The sequence below is a fragment of the Podarcis vaucheri genome, assembly GCF_965113315.1.
Source record: "Podarcis vaucheri genome assembly, chromosome: 16".
Classification (NCBI taxonomy): domain Eukaryota; kingdom Metazoa; phylum Chordata; class Lepidosauria; order Squamata; family Lacertidae; genus Podarcis; species Podarcis vaucheri.
The window spans coordinates 13,872,848-13,892,889 of NC_138754.1; the positions used below are offsets into that span (position 1 = coordinate 13,872,848).

General features: G+C 47.7%; 2 protein-coding genes across 2 annotated transcripts; both read left to right on the top strand.

The window, feature by feature from the left end:
- The first annotated feature begins 4,890 nt into the window (after positions 1-4,890).
- On the top strand, positions 4,891-8,203 carry LOC309520870 (mucosal pentraxin-like). Its single transcript, XM_082202845.1, has 2 exons — positions 4,891-5,187; positions 7,194-8,203. Exons 1-2 carry the CDS (start codon positions 4,998-5,000, stop codon positions 7,796-7,798), a joined length of 795 nt encoding a protein of 264 aa, XP_082058971.1. The 5' UTR covers positions 4,891-4,997; the 3' UTR covers positions 7,799-8,203.
- A 6,889-nt stretch (positions 8,204-15,092) lies between these two features.
- Positions 15,093-19,585, top strand: LOC309521251 (serum amyloid P-component-like). Its single transcript, XM_082203557.1, has 2 exons — positions 15,093-15,308; positions 18,153-19,585. Exons 1-2 carry the CDS (start codon positions 15,173-15,175, stop codon positions 18,833-18,835), a joined length of 819 nt encoding a protein of 272 aa, XP_082059683.1. The 5' UTR covers positions 15,093-15,172; the 3' UTR covers positions 18,836-19,585.
- Positions 19,586-20,042: the final 457 nt, after the last annotated feature.

Sequence of the window (20,042 nt, forward strand, 5' to 3'; positions counted from 1 at the left end):
CATCTCCCAGAGAGGGTCTCGCGATGATGCAAGCCCTGCTCTTCTCTAACAAGCTCGTGAGCTACTTGGAAAACGCAGCCACACAACCCGAGGGCATTTCTCCCCACAGCGGAGACCCCCACCCCCCATGCAAGCACATTCTACCAGTGAGCCCCATCCCTTCGCCAAGGGAACTCTCATTACAGCTCTCCAATCCATCCCCTCCTGTCACCGAGGCGATTAAAGCTCCCCAAGAGAGCATTGATGGGCAATGGGAGCCATACGCTCCCCCCCCCCCGCTTCCAAATTACGGAGGAAAGTTAATAACTTTGGAGACGTTCCCCAGGCTATTAGTGGGGGAGGGGGGGTCGGAGGAAATGTAGAGCCTTAAATCAAGCAGCAGAGGGCTCTAAACAGCCCTCATTTATTCCGATTAGGAGGATGGCATCCCAGGCCTCGTCTGGAAGATGCACGCGTGCAGAGGGGCTTGGGGCGAAAATTGCTGTTGTTCTCTGCAAAAGGAAAGAGGAGTACAGTGGTACCTCAGGTTAAGTACTTAATTTGTTCCGGAGGTCCGTTCTTAACCTGAAACTGTTCTTAACCTGAAGCACCACTTTAGCTAATGGGGCTTCCCGCTGCAGCCGCGCTGCCGGAGCACGATTTCTGTTCTCATCCTGAAGCAAAGTTCTTAACCTGAGGTAATATTTCTGGGTTAGCAGAGTATGTAACCTGAAGCGTATGTAACCTGAAGCGTATGTAACCCGAGGTACCACTGTCATCAGAGGAGTTGAAACTGTGCATGAGCTCTGGCCAACTCATAGGTAGGCCAGGCCCCATCTGCACTGTACTTTTAAAGCAGTATCAGAACACTTTAAACAGTCATGGCTCAGCCAATTGTTGCTCTGTGGGGGGAAATAGGGGCCTCCTCTTTGCACCAGGGCCGGCGCATCCATGAGGTAGACTGAGGGAGCTGCCTCAGGCGGCAGAATCCAAAGGCCGCTTCCACAGGCGTGCTCCCTGGGCACACACCCTGTCGTCAGAGAAGCAAGGAGAAGTGGCAGCTTCCAGTGAGGTCTCACACAAGAGCCCCACAAAATCACGTGGAGGCCTGCAGAGGCCTTGCACAATTGCACCAGAACCCAAGTGAGCCCAGTAAGCGAAGCTTAAATGGGGGGATGGGGAGCAGGGGGCAGGCAGCACTTATGCAGGTCAGCTACTTCCCATTTTGCCTCGAAAGAGGGCCACCTCTGCCCTGCACCCTTAACAAACTACAACTCCCAGGATTCTTTCAGGGAAGCCATGATTGTTCAAAGTGGAACAATCATATACATATACAGTCATACCTTGGTTGCTGAACGCCTTGGAACTCGTATGTTTCGAAAAGCAGAAGTGAGTTTTCCGGTTTTTGAACGATTTCCAGAAGCTGAACATCCAGCATGGCTTCCGCGGCTTCTGATTGGTTGCAGGATGCTCCTGCAGCCAATCGGAATCCATGTCTTGGTTTTCAAAAGTTCCGGAAGTTGAATGGACTCCCGGAATGCATTCTGTTCGAGAACCAAAGTACGACTGTAGTGCAGATGGGTCCCAGGCTGAGCTGCAGCCTTATTTAAAGCTCAGGCCATGATAACTGGTACAGAAGCAACATCCCAAGCTTGCTCTAGTTTCAGATGGGTTTGCCTTTCAGTGTGAACTGGGACAAATTCCTCCCCACCCCACACCCTTCCATCCCTGGTTACAAGAAGGTGATAGTGTTTCTGTTTCCATCTGTGAAATGCTGGAGCAAATTCATTTAGCCATCTCATCCCCTTTGAGGAGGTGGAGAAATCTGAGATGGTCAGCTTTCTGGATCATCCCTTCCTCTTTTTGGCCGTGATGTGGGTGAATCACACACACCACCACTACCCCAAGACAGCAGGCAGGCTGCCTCAGCACAGCAGTGGAGTGTGTGACCCTGCAGCTCTTGCAAGAAAGAAGGAAGGCAAGCTGAATTCTGTGCCCCGCCCCCCCCCCCCCCCGCCGCCAACACACACACAAAAGAAACATCTCTGTGTCTGGGCAAAAATAGCTTCCTTGAACAGCTGGAGACATCCAAGAACATCAGATCAGCCCTTCTCGGTGGCCAGAACCCTGGGAAGTCCACAAATAGGACTGGATACAACAGCAACTCTCTCCACTTGTGATTCGCAGAGACTGGTATTCAAAGGCACATCTCTGCCTCTGACAGCGGAGTTAGAGCTTCCCTATCATGGCTAGTGGCCACTGATAACCTGAATCCATCACCTTCTAAAGCCATCTCATTGCCACGACAACATTGTTTCCTGACGATGCTCTCAGCTCTGTTGTTCTGTTGGGCCAGGGATGGGAAACCTCAGATACAGGAGCTAAATGCAGCCCTGTCAGGAGCGGGAGTCAGGAGCTGGTCAGCAATAAAACCAAAACAGTGCAGGCCTAGTGATCACAGCAGCGCTTCCCCGTAGGCCTTGCCCCAATGAGGCTGTTGCGAGGGTGGAAGGTCTCTGCCTTTCCACTGCTCTCTAAGGCTGCTCCTTCCCCACGTCCTTCTCAAGCAACCTGAGAATTCTTCGCCTGGTCTATATCTGCTCCGCTTTCTTCATACCTCTATGGCAGACATGTTCAACCGGTCAACCACGATCAATCAGTAGATCCCTGGGTGCTCCTGGTAGATCACGGTCGATCGCAGGACCCTGTTGGGAATCTGAATACATGCAGCTACTCACACAGAGTCAATTAAGGTTTGGCAGACAGCCAAAAGGTCATGTGAAGGAGTAAGTCTGCCTGGTGATACAGAGGCATGGAGACAGCTCCCTGATTGGTAAAGCTCTCTCAAGGGAGTGATAAATGGCCTACTAACTGTTAGTTCAGTGGTTCAGTGTGTCAGTGTAGGAGTTGGAGGTTGAGAGAGTTGTGAGTCGTGTCAGAGAGAGCAAGTCAAAAATCCATGTTCTGTTCCTGTAAATAGTCCACTGTATATAATAAACACCTAACCACAAGTTCCTGGTTCCTGCTTCATCCATCCTGTCTGCAGCCAAGTTGCCAATTGCTTTTGTGAACTCTGCGTTTACTCTGCTAGGTCTGGCTATGGTCCTGCAACTAGTCAGGAAGTTGCGAGACACCAATAGGTTTTGCCAATAGACTCTTATCGTTCATGGGGTTAAAATCACGGGGGAATGAATGTTTCTGACCCCCCCTACCCCCTCTCTCTGTTCCTCCTTAAAGTGGTCGTGCATTTGGCATTTGTTGATGTCAGTTGTGGCATTTCGCCCAAAAAAGTTCAACAACTCTGATCAGTCCTCCCCCCAAAAGCTCAACCACTCTGGCTCCTCCTCCCTCTAATGTCAATGGGTAGTCTGCTCCCTCTGACCACTCATCTTTGTCCCACCACCAACTCCCCAGCTCTGAGCCTTCTCCCCTTGGGTGTTCCCTAGCTGGTGCCTCCCGCTGGTTCTCTGTGCCCAGCCAGCCCATGACAGCATCGCTCTCTGGCTCTCTTGGGTGTTTCTGCCTGGCTGGACTTTGTCCTTGAACTCTTAGAACGCCACTTGCTGATCTGGAGGGGGAAATCTTTAGCCTTTTGTACACAAAAAAACCCCACAAAATTTGCAATTGTTTCTCTGCTCGCTTTTGCCTCGCCCATCAAGGACTTGCAGATTCCGAAAGGGGGGGCAGAAAAGAAGGGATCCCCTGGGATGAAAAACATCTCCCAGCCCTTTGTGACCCCGAAACAGTAGCTGCTGCCCTCAGCTCTCGAGTTCAGTTGGGCCTTTCAGGGCCCTAGCATGGTGGTTGTGGAACTAACTCTGTGCAGAGGATAAAGTGGCTGCCTTTTCCTTATTAACTTAATTCCTCACTTAATTTCTCCCTTTTCTACTTTACCTTGACAAGGTTCCCCAAAGCCAATTGCTGGGAGGGAGCAAGTTACAATCAAGGAGACCCATTAAAACATCCAATTAAAACCACTAATCAAAAGCCAATCAAAGCCAGGGAGAACAGGTTGATAGCATCAGCAATTAGCCAGCCCCTGCAAAAGCTTTGCAAAATTAATATCGCCGGTCTCCTAAAAGCCTGGAAAGAGAAACAGCTTGGTGTGCTTCTGTGGGCTAGGTTTACTATAGCTAAGGGGACACTTCGCTCCCACTAGATCATAGAATGGGGTGTTTTCAAACTATCATAGAACTGTAGAGTGGGAAGGCAGACCCTCCAAGTGCCCCTATTTTCCAGGGACAGTCCTGGATTTACAGAAGCCGTCCTGGTTTCTTATTTGAGCCCGAAATGTCCCACTTTTCCTTAGGACATCTCTATATTCACTGGAGAAATGTTGGAAGGTATGGAGTTATCCGACTTCTGAGCCAAGGAGATAAGTAACTATACAACCTTTAGAAGACATCTAAAGGCAGCCCTGTATGGGGAAGGGTTTTTTTTTTAATGTTTAAAGCTTTATTTTGTTTCTATATATGTTGGAAGCCACCCAGAGTGACTGGGGCAATTCAGTCAGATGGGTGGTGGAAGAAGAAGAAGAGGCCATCCCTATTTTCATAATGTTGGAGGGTATATACCATATTGGCCCAAATATTGGGTGGGGTGTAAATAATAAAATTGTTGTTGTTGTTGAATAGATCATCCCTATTATCATAGGAGGAATGCAACCTGGATATCCCAGTTGGTTAGAGTGTGGTGCTGATGATGCCAAGGTTGTAGGTTCGATCCCTGTATGGGCAGTTGCATATGCTTGCATTGCAGGGAGTTGGACTAGATGATCCCCAGGGTCCCTTCCAACTCTACAATTCAATGGTTTTATGAAACGTTGGAGGGTTATGCTAGATGGGTCACCTTTGGCCTGATCCAGCAGCTGAGCTCTTTCTTACCTCCTTAAGGAGTCAAGCAGCCGCCTGCCTCTCTTCTGCAGCTTCTGGAAGCTGAGAAGGGGTTGCTCAATTGCAGACTCAGCCTTTGGCGAGCTGTTTTCTTCCGCCTGTCTCAATGCAGGGATAAATTTAGACATGGCCCTCAAAGTTTCTGTGATTTGCAGACGGTCACTGATGATTGCAGAGGCTGCAGCTTCTCCCTCCCGCGATCAGGTTCCGCTTGCACTTTTTCTAAAATCCCAATTTTGGATAGCCCTGAAGATGGACTCCCGCTGGGTCTGTCTCCTCATCCTTGCAGGTTTGTCAGAGGCTGCTGCCCAGGAAGGTTAGTAGCTTATTCAGCTTATCCTTTGTGGTCATCTTATGACATCTCCTTCTGACAATTAAAATTATGATGAAGATAGGCTTGTAGCCAACGTTAGTCCTACTCAGAGTAGACCCACTGAAATTAATGGACCAAAGCTAGTCATGTCCATGAATGGCTTTACTTTGAGTATGATGATGATGATGATAGTATAGTAGTAGTAGTAGTAGTAGTAGTAGTAGTAATGAAACCATTGCAATTGTGGCCATTTTCATGAATAATATTGTGATACTAATTATTATATTTGTGACAGCTTTATTATGTCTGTTTTTAAAATTTGCTTTTTATTGGTATTTTTCATATCCTATATATATATATATATATATATATATATATGCAGGTTTTGGTGTCTTCGGGTGTCTTCCCGTGTAAGAGTCGGGGTGTCTGTGCGACGTTTCGACGAGGTCTCACTCGTCATCTTCAGGCTGGTGCTTTCGGCTTCTTGTTATGCAATTAAAGGTTTCTTTTCCGGTATCGCTTGGGAAACTGCGTCAGACTTAGCACTCGATTTATCCAGCACGGCCTCCGCAGTCTGCGTAGCTGGATAAATCGAGTGCTAAGTCTGACGCAGTTTCCCAAGCGATACCGGAAAAGAAACCTTTAATTGCATAACAAGAAGCCGAAAGCACCAGCCTGAAGATGACGAGTGAGACCTCGTCGAAACGTCGCACAGACACCCCGACTCTTACACGGGAAGACACCCGAAGACACCAAAACCTGCATTCCTGTACCCGTGAAAATCTACGAAAGCATATATATATATATATATATATATGCAGGTTTTGGTGTCTTCGGGTGTCTTCCCGTGTAAGAGTAGGGGTGTCACGGGAAGACACCCGAAGACACCAAAACCTGCATTCCTGTACCCGTGAAAATCTACGAAAGCATATATATATATATATATATATATATATATATATATATATATATAAATCTTGTTAAGCAAATGCCATGAATCAATGGGGGGAAGCGGCAGATACACACAATATGACTACAACAGACTCCAAAAACTGCTCAGATTTTTTGTTTATCTGTTCAGCTGAGAAAGGATTACCTGGTAAGGTTTTGGGCTCTCCTTCGTTGGAGGTGGGGTGATCACCTTTCAAGGGTTCTTTAGCTGTGGTTCCTGCATTGTAGGATGTTGAACTAGATCAGGGGTCAGCAACCCGCGGCTTCAGAGCCACATGTGGCTCTTTTACACCTTTGCCGCGGCTCCGGGGCGGATACTGGCGAGGGGAGGAGGCGCATTGTGACCCCCGACACTCCCCACTGTGGCGGGCGCTGTACTGGCTGTGACGTCACATGGGGCGGTGCGTGCGTTAGTCACGCACCGTCCCGACGTCACCTTCCCGCCCACTGTCAGATCAGAGGGCAGCGGTGCGCATGTTTGTGGCTACCAGGGTTTTTTTCTTCGGAAACGGGTCCAAGTGGCTCTTTTTGTCTTAAAGGTTGCAGACCCCTGAACTAGATCACCCTCAGGGTCCCTTCCAATTCTATGATTCTATGTTTGTTTGTGCCACATATCGGCCTGAACGCTTCACCTTAAATCACAGCTCACCAGGAGCCACAATTGGATTTGTAATCATGTGTGGAGAACCTGGTAAAATCTACGGAGGTCTTCTAGGTAGTGGGACCCTCCCTGTGGAACGCCCTCCCATCGGATGTCAAGGAGATAAACAACTATATGACATTCAGAAGACGTCTGAAGGCAGCCCTGTTTAGGGGAAATGTTTGATGTTTTACTGTGTTTTTATATTCTGTGGGAAGCTGCCTAGAGTGGCTGGGGCAAATCAGTCAGATGGATGGCATTATTATTATTATTATTATTATTATTATTTTACTTCCTTCATGCATTGGAATCCACCCCTTTCAATGATGCTGCTGGGGAAAGCTCAGGAGCCTTGTCAGAGAGGAAATGGTCCCAACCTTTCTTCCCTGTGTCTCTCTCTTTCCTTGTCTCCTCACAGATCTAACCAGAAAAGTCTTTGTCTTCCGCACGGAGCCTAGTGAGGCCTACATCATCCTCAAGCCTCTGCCCAAGGAGCCGTTGCAGAACCTCACCGTCTGCCTGAGGTCCTACACGGACTTGACTCGGCCCTATGGCCTCTTTTCCTACGCCACTGAGTCTGAGGACAACGAAATCCTGATCTTCAAGCCCAAGCGGGGAGAATACCGGGTGTACATCGGTGGAGAGTACCTGTCCTTCAAAGTCCCAGAGGACACCCTAGACTGGGAGCATGTCTGTTTTGGGTGGGAATCGGCCACCGGCATCGCCGAGTTCTGGATGAACGGCAAGCCTTGGCCACGCAAAGGCTTGAAGAAAGGCTACGTGGTTGGCTCCGGGGCCTTCATCCTGTTGGGCCAAGAGCAAGACCGCTTTGGGGGCACCTATGACTCCTACAACTCCTTCTCTGGAGAACTGACGGATGTCTACATGTGGGATTTCCTCCTGTCTCCTCACAAGATGCGGTCAGCCTACCAGGATCTGCAGCTGCCCCGATGCGCTCTGGGCTGGAAGAACCTGCACTATGAAATCAAGGGAGACGTGGTGGTGAAGGGCAGGCTGAGGTAAAGGAAATGAAGGAAATTCAGCCTCCCAAGCAGAGTAATCAGCCTTTTCTGTCCCAAATTCTAACTCACCTGGCCACCGAGCTGTTGTGTGGCACACTGAGCATTTTGGAAAACAAAAACAAGCTGTGAACTTCCACTCATCCACTTGGTTTATTGCAGCTTCCCCCTCCTGGTCACCTGGAAACACATCTCGCTCGCCAAAGGTGACCAGGCAAGCGTGTGTTTACAAATCTGCTTTCGGTGCCATCCACACGATGATTTGCCGGATGACGTTTTGCCGCTGAGGTGTTCTGCTGCTGCTTTGCTGGGTCTGTTCTGGATTTGGTGTGGTTCTAACTGAAATGTAATGTTCTCTCCCACCTCCTTTCCGAGACGTTTTCGTTTAATAAACCAATATAAAATGAGATTCCTTGTCTGGGTAGGGTCTCCTGAACAAACGAAAACATATTTTTTTTAGCAGACATCGAAAACAGTGCAACCGATGTGCCTGTCTGATATGGCATGGAGTGTTCCAGGGAAGTTTATTTATTTAAAATGTTTGTGGATTGCCATAAAATTAAATAAAAGAATCCTAAAAGGCAGAAACACTATATAGACGGTGCCACAAGAAAATTCTAATTGAAGAGGAGGGCTTTGCAAACCAATAAGACCTTAGAGTCAATTCAGAGGCCGGTAATGATTGGTCATTACGTGTTTGGGGAGCTAGGGACCTATAGCCCTCCAGGTTTTGCTGGACTTTAACTCCCATCAGCCCCAGCCAGCAGGACTAATGGTCAGAGGTGATGGGAGTTGAAGACCAGCAACATTTGGGAAGACTACAGGTGCCCCACCAATCTGATGCATTTTAAGCAGAAGTTATTCCAAGTGTGTGTTTGCCAGATACAGCTAGACTAACTCCCCCAAATCTAAAAACTAGCACTGAGACCTGAGTTGCATGAAAGGTAAGCCTGATGGGAGAAATAATTTCAGTTTGATTCGAACACAAATCTTTCCAATTTGCAATTTGTGAACCAGTATGCAAACAGAAACAGAGCTCTCCTTCAAGATTTACACTTCTCCATCAATTTCAAAGTTGCAAATCCTCACAGTCAAAAATTGTGTGCCATAAATGTGTCCGTTGAGTAAAAATAATGTACAAACTTGTGCTATGTTGGGAGAAACTTCTTACAAAAACACACGTGTTAATTGCTGATGCAGAAATTGAGTGAAGGTAACCTAAAATGGGGGGAAAGGAGGAGAGAAGCTATACAGTGGTACCTCAGGTTAAGAACTCAATTCGTTCCGGAGGTCCATTCTTAACCTGAAACTGTTCTTAACCTGAGGTACCACTTTAGCTAATGGGGCCTCCCGCTGCCACAACACTGCCAGTGCATGATTTCTGTTCTCATCCTGAGGTAAAGTTCTTAACCCGAGGTACTATTTCTGGGTTAGCGAAGTCTGTAACCTGAAGCATCTGTAACCTGAAGCGTCTGTACCTGAGGTACCACTTGTCAGTTTGGGCTGACTCCAATTTAGCAGCTCACCACTGCCATCCTCTGGTCAAAGGAGGGGAGTGCAAAGAGAGAAATTCCCTTAGCAGAAAGTGCTCAGAAGGGATCTTGTCTGTCCTCTGCATGAGAATTTCTCACTTGCCTGAACAAGAAGACGATTCTGCTGCTTTCTAAGATAGGCAGTGACCATTCCTGGGATCCTTTGAGGGAGCAGCCATGGCAGTTACAGTGGTAGCAGTGGTGGTGGTGGTGGTAGTAGTAGTAGTAGTAGTAATAATAATAATAATAATAATAATAATAATAATAATAATAATAATAAATAATTTATTTGCCACTCTGGGCAGCTTTCAACATATATAAAAACATAATAAAACATTAAACATTAAAAAGCCTTCAGGCTGCCTTCAGATGTCTTCTAAAGGTTTTATAGAGTTACTTATCTCCTTGACAGTAATGTGCCCACCTTCAGTTTCTGCAGCTTGTTGGCTTATATTAGGGATGTATGTTCTGTATTATTTTACAAATGCTACTACAGCTACAAGTTTGTCATGGCCTTTGGCTAGAACAATAAACTTATGACCTATGAATAGAAAAAGTTCCAGCAGCCAGCAGGAGGCCAGCTGAGCCAGGAGAGATTGGGGGGGGGACCCCTCCGCCCAACCCTACACACACACACACACACACACACACACACACACACACACAATCTAGCACAAAGGGGGTCCTTGGCCACTTGGTAGCGTCAGTCTAATATGGACAGGCAGCCTAACTTTCTGTGATGTGTGTACGAGACAACATATGGGACTACAATTGTGTTGGCTGCTACTGGTTAAATTTTCCCTCAGACAAGATGGTTGTGTCAGCTGGTTGACCCCAAAAAACCTTAGAGGTGAATGTCCTCTTTGTTTGGGTCACAGAAAGCAAACAAGATCATGGCGTTCAATAATATCACAAATCGTTCCAATGTGTGTAGTCAGCAGCAGCACTGAGATGTCTTTGGGCCAAGTTTGGGGCTTCTTAGTGTAGAGAAAAGGCAAACAAAAGACAGCACAGAACAATGGAAACACGTAGAAGTTTATAAAATTATGCCTAGCATGGAGAAAGCGGGCCGTATGCCCTTGTCTCCACGTTCAGAGGTAGTGTGCGTCTTGTGGGAACTGGACTCTAGTTCCCATCTGTAGCGTATGCAGAAGACAGTCCTGAGTCATTTGACCCTTGAATCATAGAAGCATAGAATTGTAGAGTTGGGAGGGACCCCCAAAGGCCCCCAGAGTTGGGAGGGACCCCCAGAGGCCCCCAGAGTTGGGAGGGACCCCCAGAGGCCCCCAGAGTTGGGAGGGACCCCCAGAGGCCATCTAATCCAACCCTCTGCAATGCAGGAATCTCAAATGAAGCATCCATGACAGATGGCCACCCAACCTCTGCTTAGAAACCTCCAAGGAAGGAGAGTCCAGCACCTCTCGAGGGAGACCGTTCCACTGTCAAACAGCTCTTACTGTCAGAAAGTTATTCCTGATATAGGGCATAGCTTGCCAGAGGGACCGTGGCCCCATATGCAGATTTCTATGGGAGGGCGCAAAGCAGGGGCCCCCTTCCCAGTGCCTCCAGCGTGGCATGGGGCACCTCCTTTGTGCCTGCTGAGTGCTGCATCAGCTGGCCGGGCTCCCCCTGCGTGGGTAGGCAGGGGGCACAGTGTGTGGTTGTTGTGCTCTTCTCACGCCACCCTCCCCGGATCCGAGCCTTGCAAGGCCACTCGGGGAGAGGACAGTGTGGGGATGTGGCAAGCACCTGCCCTTTGATCCCAGACTCGTGCGTCCAAAGGCAAGCAGAGCGATACAGTTGGCACCAGCTTGGCTGTGGGAGTTGCCGAAAGGAGGTGTAGAAGGTGCCTCCAACCATCTTAGGGACTCCAGATTTGTGTAGGATTTGCTCCTTAGCTTTTTCTTCTCCTGATTGTGGAGATAGTAGCGATTTTAGGATCAGTTTTCCTTCTCCTTCCACCTTTCCAGGTTGCTGAGCCCCATCTGCTCCTCGCTTTCTGAGCACAATTCAAAATGTTGGTGCTGACCTTTAAAGCCCTAAATGGCCCAGTATACATGAAGGAGCGTCTCCATCCCTTTTGTTCAGCTGGGGGGGGGTGATGATTCATCTCCGAGGGCCTTCTAGCGATTCCATCACTGCAAAAAGTGAGGTTATAAGGAACCAGGAAGAGGGCCTTCTCGGTGGTGGCGCCCACCCTGTGGAACGCCTCCCCATTAGATGTCAAGGAAATAAACAACTATGTATCTGACTTAGAAGACATCTGAAGGCAGCCCTGCATAGGGAAGTTTTTTAATGTTTGATGTTTTATTATTTTTTTATATACAGTGGTACCTCAGGTTAAGTACTTAATTCGTTCCGGAGGTCCGTTTAAAAGGAGCAGACATTTTTTTCCAAGGATTAGTATGGCACCAAGACGGTGCCATTATTTATGTTAGGCTCTGTTTCTCCGTGTGCCTCATCTGAAGGAAGTCTGGATGTTGGCCACACCGTCTATCCAGTTCAGCATCATGTACTTGCAGTGGCCAACCAATGAAAAGCTCACACGCATGTCATGAGCTCAACGACACTCTCCGTACTTGTGATTCCCAGCAACTGGCATTCAAAGGCAGACTACCTCCTATTATTTATTAATTTATTTATTTATACATACCCTGCCCATCTGGCTGGGCTTCCCCAGCCACTCTGGGCAGCTTCCAACAAAATATTAAAATACAGTAATCCAGTGGAGATAGGACAAAGCCATCATGGTTTGTAACCATTGATAGCTGTCAAGGGTTCAGGGAATCCTATCTCTCTCACGGTGGGATGCCAAGAAGCAGAAAAACCAGAGGAGTTCTTACCGGGTAGTTTATTCAACATTCACAGAGAGAGACGAAGGGATGCAATCTCTCTTAGATAATGATGTTGCTCCAAGTAAAGTCCCACCCCCTCAGTCCCTCCTATTCTACGTCACTCCTGCGCCAGCTTATCTGTGCTTTCTGCCTCTGAGCTTTCTGTTCTACTACCCTCAAGGCACACCTGGTTCTGGGAGAGGGGGGGTCGGGAATGCTTTCAAGAGACACTGAGTCTGTTAGCTGTCTCTCCCAATATTTCCCAGCTCCTCTCCTCTGCAGTCTCTGAACTATGACCTTCTGCAAACCACTGTTCTAAATCTATACTGTCCTCCTCTTCTTGGTTCCCACCATTCCTCCTCAGGCCGGCTCCTGACAATAGCCATTCTCCATGAGTTCATCTACTTCTCTTTTAAAGCCCTCCTGGAAACCCAGTCAGATGGGTGGGGTATAAATAATAAAACTGCTGCTGCTGCTGGAAGCCATCATTACTTCTCGTGGGAGCAAACTCCATAGTTTAATTAGGTATATAATGACTTTTTTTGGTCATAAGAAGAAATAAAACAGTTAGTAGGTGGTGATTTTCTATTCTGGTGTGAATATCTCCAGTCGAGAGAATATCATAGAAAAGGGAGACAAACTGATTCCAATTAAGAGACAGCTCAAGTTTTGAAAACATCTATACAGTGGTACCTCGTGTTAAGAACTTAATTCGTTCTGGAGGTCTGTTCTTAACCTGAAACTGTTCTTAACCTGAAGCACCACTTTAGCTAATGGGGCCTCCCACTGTCACTGTGCCGCCTCTGCACAACTTCTGTTCTCATCCTGAAGCAAAGTTCTTAACCTGAAGCAAGCACTATTTCTGGGTTAGCGGAGTCTGTAACCTGAAGTGTATGTAACCTGAAGTGTATGTAACCTGAGGTACCACTGTATGTTGGAAGGTGCCCAGAGAGGTGAGCCTTCTTCAGCTAATAGCCTGGCACCCGTGAGATTCGTTATTTTCCTGGCCTTTGGGACGCTTGCGTTGTCCCTGGCAGGGAACGTTCTGTCATCTCAGCCCCGCATAGGTCACTCTGATCTCGGCTTGACCCTCGCAGATAACAGGCAAGGGTTGAACCCCTCCCAATGGAAGCTGCAAAGTCTGCTCATTGCTCCACAACCACAAGACAAAACATCAGCAAAATGTAATTACTCAAAATTGTAAAGAAAAGAAAAGAAATGTCAAGTTGCTGCTGTCAGCTTTTAAAATCAGCAGCTCCTTCCAATCTCTTAAACAGGCTGCCCCACTGCAAATGCCTCTTTCTTTCTTTCTTTCTTTCTTTCTTTCTTTCTTTCTTTCTTTCTCTCCTTCCTTTTTTGGGTGTGTTTTGTTGTGGCAATGGAGAGCTCTCTGTAATACGTAAATGTGTGTGTTGGCAGGATGGGTGACAAGGCCCTCGCAGTGATCCAGACCCCCCCAAGTGTCCCTCTTTTCCAGGGATAGTCCTGGATTTACAAAAGCCATCCCGGTTTCTGATTTCATCCCAGAATGTCCCGCTTTTCCTTAGGATGAAGCCTTAGTTTAGGGGGGGGGGTTCATTTGCCTGCTTGCCCAGGACCGAGGAGAGGACAAAAGCACCAAGGAAGCAACTTCCTCTTCAGAGAAAAGAGTTTATTGAGATCTGCGCAGAGGCTGCCAGTGGAATCACTTCCAAAGACTGGCCGCAATACATGGCATTTGGCAGGCATTCTTATACTGAAGGTACACCTTTCCCTTCACCAATCACCAATCGCCAACCAAGCATTTACCTTAAGGGGATAATCACGTTAAGCAAGTTCCTCACCTATTTCCTTGTCTTATTTGGTAAGCCTTTCCCTTGTGCCTACGTGGCTTCTCCTATTATCTACTTGACCAGTGTCACAAGCCAAACCTGTTTAAGCAACCTATATTGGAATCTAAAGCCAAAGCTGCTCAGGCAATCTATATTGTGACAGGGCTAAACCCTCCCTTCCTTCAAGGACAGCCCTATTTTCATTGGTGAAATGTTGAGGGTATGGAGCTATTCGACCCCCGAGCCAGGGAGATAAGTAACTATGTGCCCTTTAGAAGAAACATGAAGGCAGCCCTGCATGGGGAAGTTTTTAAAATATTTAATGATTTATTATGTTTTTGGATATGTTGGAAGCTGCCCAGAGTGGCTGGGGCAGCCCAGTCAGTTGGGTGGGGTGTTATTATTATTATTATTATTATTATTATTATTTTATAGGACACCCCTATTTTCATCACAGAAATGTTGGAGGGTATGTGATCCAATCTAGGGTTGCCAGACATATCCGGAATGCTGCAGCCTTAAGCAAAATGTATAACAGTGGCAGTGTCGTTTTTGCCATTCCCCCCGAGCTGTTCCGCCTGGCCTTTGGTTTGGACTCAGTCTGATCCTTATGTTTCCCTCCCCTTATGGTCTTGATTTATTGGCTACTTTTAAAATGAGGTTGCTTTTTAAATTGCATTTTAACCTGTATTTTAAATTGTTTTGTTTTTGTTTTGTTTTTTCCCCTATTATGTTTTCATCATGATTTTATTGGTGTTAGCCGCCCCGAGCCTGGCTCTGGCCGGGGAGGGCGGGGTAATAAATAAAATTTATTATTATTATTATTATTATTATTATTATTATTATTAGTTCAACAACTTTTGTGTCCGGTTATTCACTTTTTGAAATATGGCAACCCTAGGGATCCTTTGTGTGAAAATCAGACTGTGACCAATCATGATCCATAAAATGTGGGGGTCTATGCGTTCCTTGCCTAGCAAAATGATCTGGAGAGGTTCTTGGCACTCAGGGTTTGAAAGAGGCAGGTTCATTCTGGAAGGAATGGAAATTTAACCAACAGGCAGATAAGACTAGGGGAGGCGAATGGAAAGCATTTGTTGATTTTTAATCTCTGTCCTGAGAGTGGAGGTGCCCGCCCCTTCCAGCCCAGGGATAAGATCCAGGGAGGACTTCACAGCCAGGGCTTGGTTTCCTCCAGGACATGCTGAGCAGATCCAGGCAGGTCCAGGATTCATTTCAACCACCTGCCAAGTTTATTCTGCAGACAGACGGCATGGGGTTCCTTCATATCTTCCTCCTCATCCTGGCCGGAGTATTGGGGTCTCTTGCCCAGGAAGGTGGGTGCTCTGATCAGATGCAATGAGTTATGTGGGTGGTTGCTATGTGCATGGACTGACTGGCCGCATTGTGAGGGCAGACATGGAGGTATCCCTGTTTCTGGTTGGGTTTGAATTAGAGCCAAAGGGAAGGGCTGTAGCTGAGCGGGTAGAGGAACTGCTTTGCATGAAGTCCCAGGTTCAAATCCCGGCATCTCCAGGTGGCTCTGGGAAGGACCCCTCTGTCTGAAACCTCTAAACAGCCGCTGCCAGTCAGTGTGGACAATACTGTTCCTAAACATAGCCCTGTTTAGGGATGGTTTTAATATCTGATGCTGTACTGTTTTTAACACTTGATTGGGAGCTGCCCAGAGTGGCTGGGGAAACTCAGCCAGATGGGCGGGGTATAAATAATAAATTATTATTATTATTATTATTATTATTATTAGCCCTTTATTAAGAACAATGAGGACTGGAAGCTTACTTTATATTTAGGGAAAGGAGCACACGTTCTTTGTGTACAGCAGTTTCCCAGGCTCAATTCCCAGCATCTCCAGGTAGGACTGGGAAGGTCGCTTGCATGAAAGATTCCTGCATTGCAGGGGTTGGACTAGATGACCCTTAGGGCCCCTTCCTACTCTACAATTCTATGACTCTGTAACACTACAGCGCTCCTGTCAGGAAACAGTACAGTGATACCTCGGGTTAAGGACTTAATTCATTCCAGAGGTCCGTTCTTAACCTGAAACGGTTCTTAACCTGAGACACCACTTTAGCTAATGGGACCTCCTGCTGACGCTGCGCCGCTGGAGCGCGATTTCCATTCTTATCCTGGGGCAAAGTTCTTAACCTGAAGCAACCACTTCCTGGTTAGCGGAGTTTGTAACCCGAAGCGTCTGTAACCCGAGGTACCACTGTACTGAGCTAGCTGGACCTGTGGTTGGATCTGCATATCAGCTTCCTATGTGTGAAACGTGGAAAGGCAGGAATGGTGTCAAATACAACTCTCAAATGTCAAATCGACAGCAAAAAAACCCAACCACCCCAAATTCTCAAATTGCATGTCAGAATTTCCATTCCCTCCCACTCTGGGGCTTAAACAACAGAGTCTCGTTGGCCAGTAATGCCTGATTACTTACAGAGTCTGTGTGGCTGAACACACAACCCAGAATTAAGCGCTGCGGAGCCTTGTTGATTTGAACAAGAGACGAAACCACAGGCTTAAATACAGGAATAAAAGGGATCAACGAAATGCAAAAAGCTGCCTCGGAGCAGATCAGTCTGTTCCTCCAGCCAACCCAATATTGTCTCCACTCTGGGACCTTATGCTTGCGCAGCACACCGTGCGCTTAAAGCTGAGCTGTGCCCCGCCCCCTTGCCCCCGCCATATTTTAAAGCGAATAGGATGGAATCTTGGGGCGCGGGTGGCGCTGTGGGTTAAACCACAGAGTCTAGGACTTGCAGATCAGAAGGTCGGCGGTTCGAATCCCTGCAACAGGGTGAGCTCCCGTTGCTTGGTCCCTGCTCCTGCCAACCTAGCAGTTCGAAAGCACCTCAAAGTGCAAGTAGATAAATAGGTACCACTCCCCTGGGAAGGTAAACGGCGTTTCCGTGTGCTGCTCTGGTTCACGAGAAACGGCTTAGTCATGCTGGCCACGTGACCCGGAAGCTGTACGCCGGCTCCCTCAGCCAATAAAGTGAGATGAGCGCTGCAACCCCAGAGTCGGTCACGACTGGACCTAATGGTCAGGGGTCCCCTTTAGCTTTAGGATGGAATCTGCTATAATCACACCTGCATGCTATCTGAATCGGCCGCCAGGCGGCGCATGAACACCAAAGAACTGTTGCAGGTCCGTCTTATGGCACGGAGCTGTCATCTAGAAAAAGGGAGAAGAGAATAGTTGGCAAATAGTGGGGGGCGGGCTTGAGTGATTGAGGTGAGGGGATGGGGCAAGTGGAAGAGTTGCAAGCATGTTTTGCCCCCTCCCCCAGTAAACCCGAAGAAGCGCCAATCAGTCTTTCAGATGGCTGTAAGAGCATCTTCCTCAAAGACTAAGGGGGATCCATTAGGAACAAGATGCGGCCTTCCATGCTTATATTTCTGGCCCTTAGTACTCTTCCCAGGCCATGTGCCACAGCAACCCTGCTTCACATCCTCCTTCCTCCTTGAGTGCTTTTGCCTGTCTGGGATTGGACATCATAATAATAATAATAATAATAATAATAATAATAATAATAATAATAATTTATTTATATCCCACCCATCTGGCTGAGTTTCCCCAGCCACTCTGGGTGGCACCCAACAGAATACAGTGGTACCTCGGGCTACAGACACTTCAGGTTACAGACGCTTCAGGTTGCAGACTCTGCTAACCCAGAAATAGTACCTCGGGTTAAGAACTTTGCTTCAGGATGGGAACAGAAATCGTGCTCCGGTGGTGTGGCAGCAGCGGGAGGCCCCTTTAGCTAAAGTGGTGCTTCAGGTTAAGAACAGTTTCAGGTTAAGAACGGACCTCTGGAACGAATTTAGTTCTTAACCTGAGGTACCACTGTATTAAAAACACAATAAAGCATCAAACATTAAAAACTTCCCTAACAGCCTTCAGATGTCTTCTAAAAGTCAGATAGTTGTTTATTTCCTTGACATCTGATCGGAGGGCGTTCCACAAGGCGGGTGCCACAACCGAGAAGGCCCTCTGCCTGGTTCCCTGTAACCTCACTTCTCGCAGTGAGGGAACTGCCAGAAGGCCCTCGGCGCTGGACCTCAGTGTCTGGGTTGAATGTTGGGGGTGGAGATGCTCCTTCAGGTATAGATGACTCTTGGGGGATTCCCTTTGCAACTCTACACTTCTTATGGTTCCACAGATCTCCAGAGGAAGGTCTTCCTTTTCCCGCAGCCAACCAACACAGCTCACGTGGTTGTGAAAGCCAGGCTGGAGCGGCCTTTGAGCAGCTTCACGGTTTGCATGAGGCTCTACACGGACCTCGCTCGGGCCCAGACCCTGTTCTCTTATGCCACCGAGGCCGAGCCCAACGACATCGTCGTCGACCGACTGAGCCACTCCCAGTACAGGCTGTACATTGGGGGTGATGCGGTAAAGCTGAACATCGCAGAGAGGGCGGCCCCACTGCCGGCGTGGGAGCACATCTGCCTGGCTTGGGACTCCGCCAGCGGGGTGGTGCAGTTTTGGCTGGATGGCAACCCTCTGCCCCGGAAGGCGGTGAAGCCAGGCTATGCCGTTGCCCCCCAAGCCTCCATCATCCTGGGGCAAGACCAGGATGCCATGGGGAGCGGCTTCGACTTGATGCAGTCCTTTGTAGGCGAGCTCACCGACGTCTACATGTGGGAACGGGTCTTGAGCCCCCAGGAAATGTGTCGCATGGGGGACAAGCGCATCCCAGCCAACTCCGTGATCAGCTGGGGGTCCTTGGCTTACAAGATCAAGGGCAAGGTCTTTCTCACGCACACCCTCTTGCCGGTTGGCAGAGCAGCTTGCGGGTGCCCTTTGCAAGCCTTGCCCTGCTGCTGGAGGAGGGTGGCGCTCTGAGAGTCTCTTGCTGGCTCAGCAAGGAACTGCTCTGTTGAGCTCAGCACTTTCCAGCCTATTAAGATTTCTGTGTGATTTGTGGGGAAGGGGTGGCCCTCTGGATTTTGCTCAACTACAACTCCCAACAACGATGGGAGCTCTAGTTTCTGCAGCCTCTGGGTGGTCCAAAGGTTCCCCTCCCCCACCTGCCCTATGCTAATCTTCTTCCGATGAAGGAGGATGGATCTGTCAGTTTGGGTTACTCTTCATTTTTTACAGTCTTCCGTTCTCTACATTTCTGCTTCGGTTTGCAATTGCAATTTTTTTCTTAGTACTTGTGAAAGTTCATCAGTATCTGAGGGTGAATATGGGTGCTTTGTACGCAGTTTTGTCTGATATACACACTTCTGCAAAATGGTTTCCCGAAAGTAATGCCTTCTTGCAAGTTACTGTAACTTTCTGTGTATAAGACTAGGTTTTATTAATTAAAAAATTATGTTCAGAATTGTGGGTCATCTTATACACGGATACAATCCGTTTTTCTCAATTTGGAGTCCCCCAAACTAGGGGGCATCATATACATGGGGGCGTGTTATACATGGAAAAATACTGTATTTTCATGAATCAATGCAGGCATCAGCTGAGCATATGTATTTTTGCACACATTACTTTGCTAGAAGTTCAACTTTCTTGTCTTGTCATGCCTTGTCTTATCATGACATGGCATGACCTGTTGTGAAATAATCAGGCCTGTCATGAGACCAGCACATGATATTATGCAATTGTCTGAAAGTAACATTTTTTGTTTTGTTTTTTGTTTGTTTCGAAGCACATATTTTGAACCATATTTTGAGACTGAAATTTTTTTATTTCAAGAAGAGTCTGGTTTTATTCAACCATTTTGCTTCCAAATGTGCACCATTCATAACCACAATACACGAGACCATTGACAAAGGATCCCATCAATTTCCAGGTTTCTGGAGAAATATCATCTCCCTCCCAGAGGTTATTCCCTTCCTTGCCTTATTTTCGAGAATGTGGGGTGGAGAACAGGGTTAAAACTGCCGTTCTGCCATGAAGCTCACCATGTGACCTCAGGCCAACCACTCAGAGCCTGGCCTACCTCACAAAGTTGTTGTGGGGGATGGCCATATTCGGAGACCAAAGAAAAAGTGCGCCTCACACCTGCCCTGTTGCCTGTCTACAGAGCTGAGGGCACCTTCAAGAA

Bases quoted from the DNA above. Each gene is read 5' to 3' on its own strand.
- LOC309520870 (XM_082202845.1), top strand. From the start codon at position 4,998: ATGGCCCTCAAAGTTTCTGTGATTTGCAGACGGTCACTGATGATTGCA. The intron at 5,188-7,193 runs GTTAGTAGCTTA...GTCTCCTCACAG, and splicing joins AGAGGCTGCTGCCCAGGAAG to ATCTAACCAGAAAAGTCTTT.
- LOC309521251 (XM_082203557.1), top strand. From the start codon at position 15,173: ATGCTGAGCAGATCCAGGCAGGTCCAGGATTCATTTCAACCACCTGCC. The intron at 15,309-18,152 runs GTGGGTGCTCTG...ATGGTTCCACAG, and splicing joins GGGGTCTCTTGCCCAGGAAG to ATCTCCAGAGGAAGGTCTTC.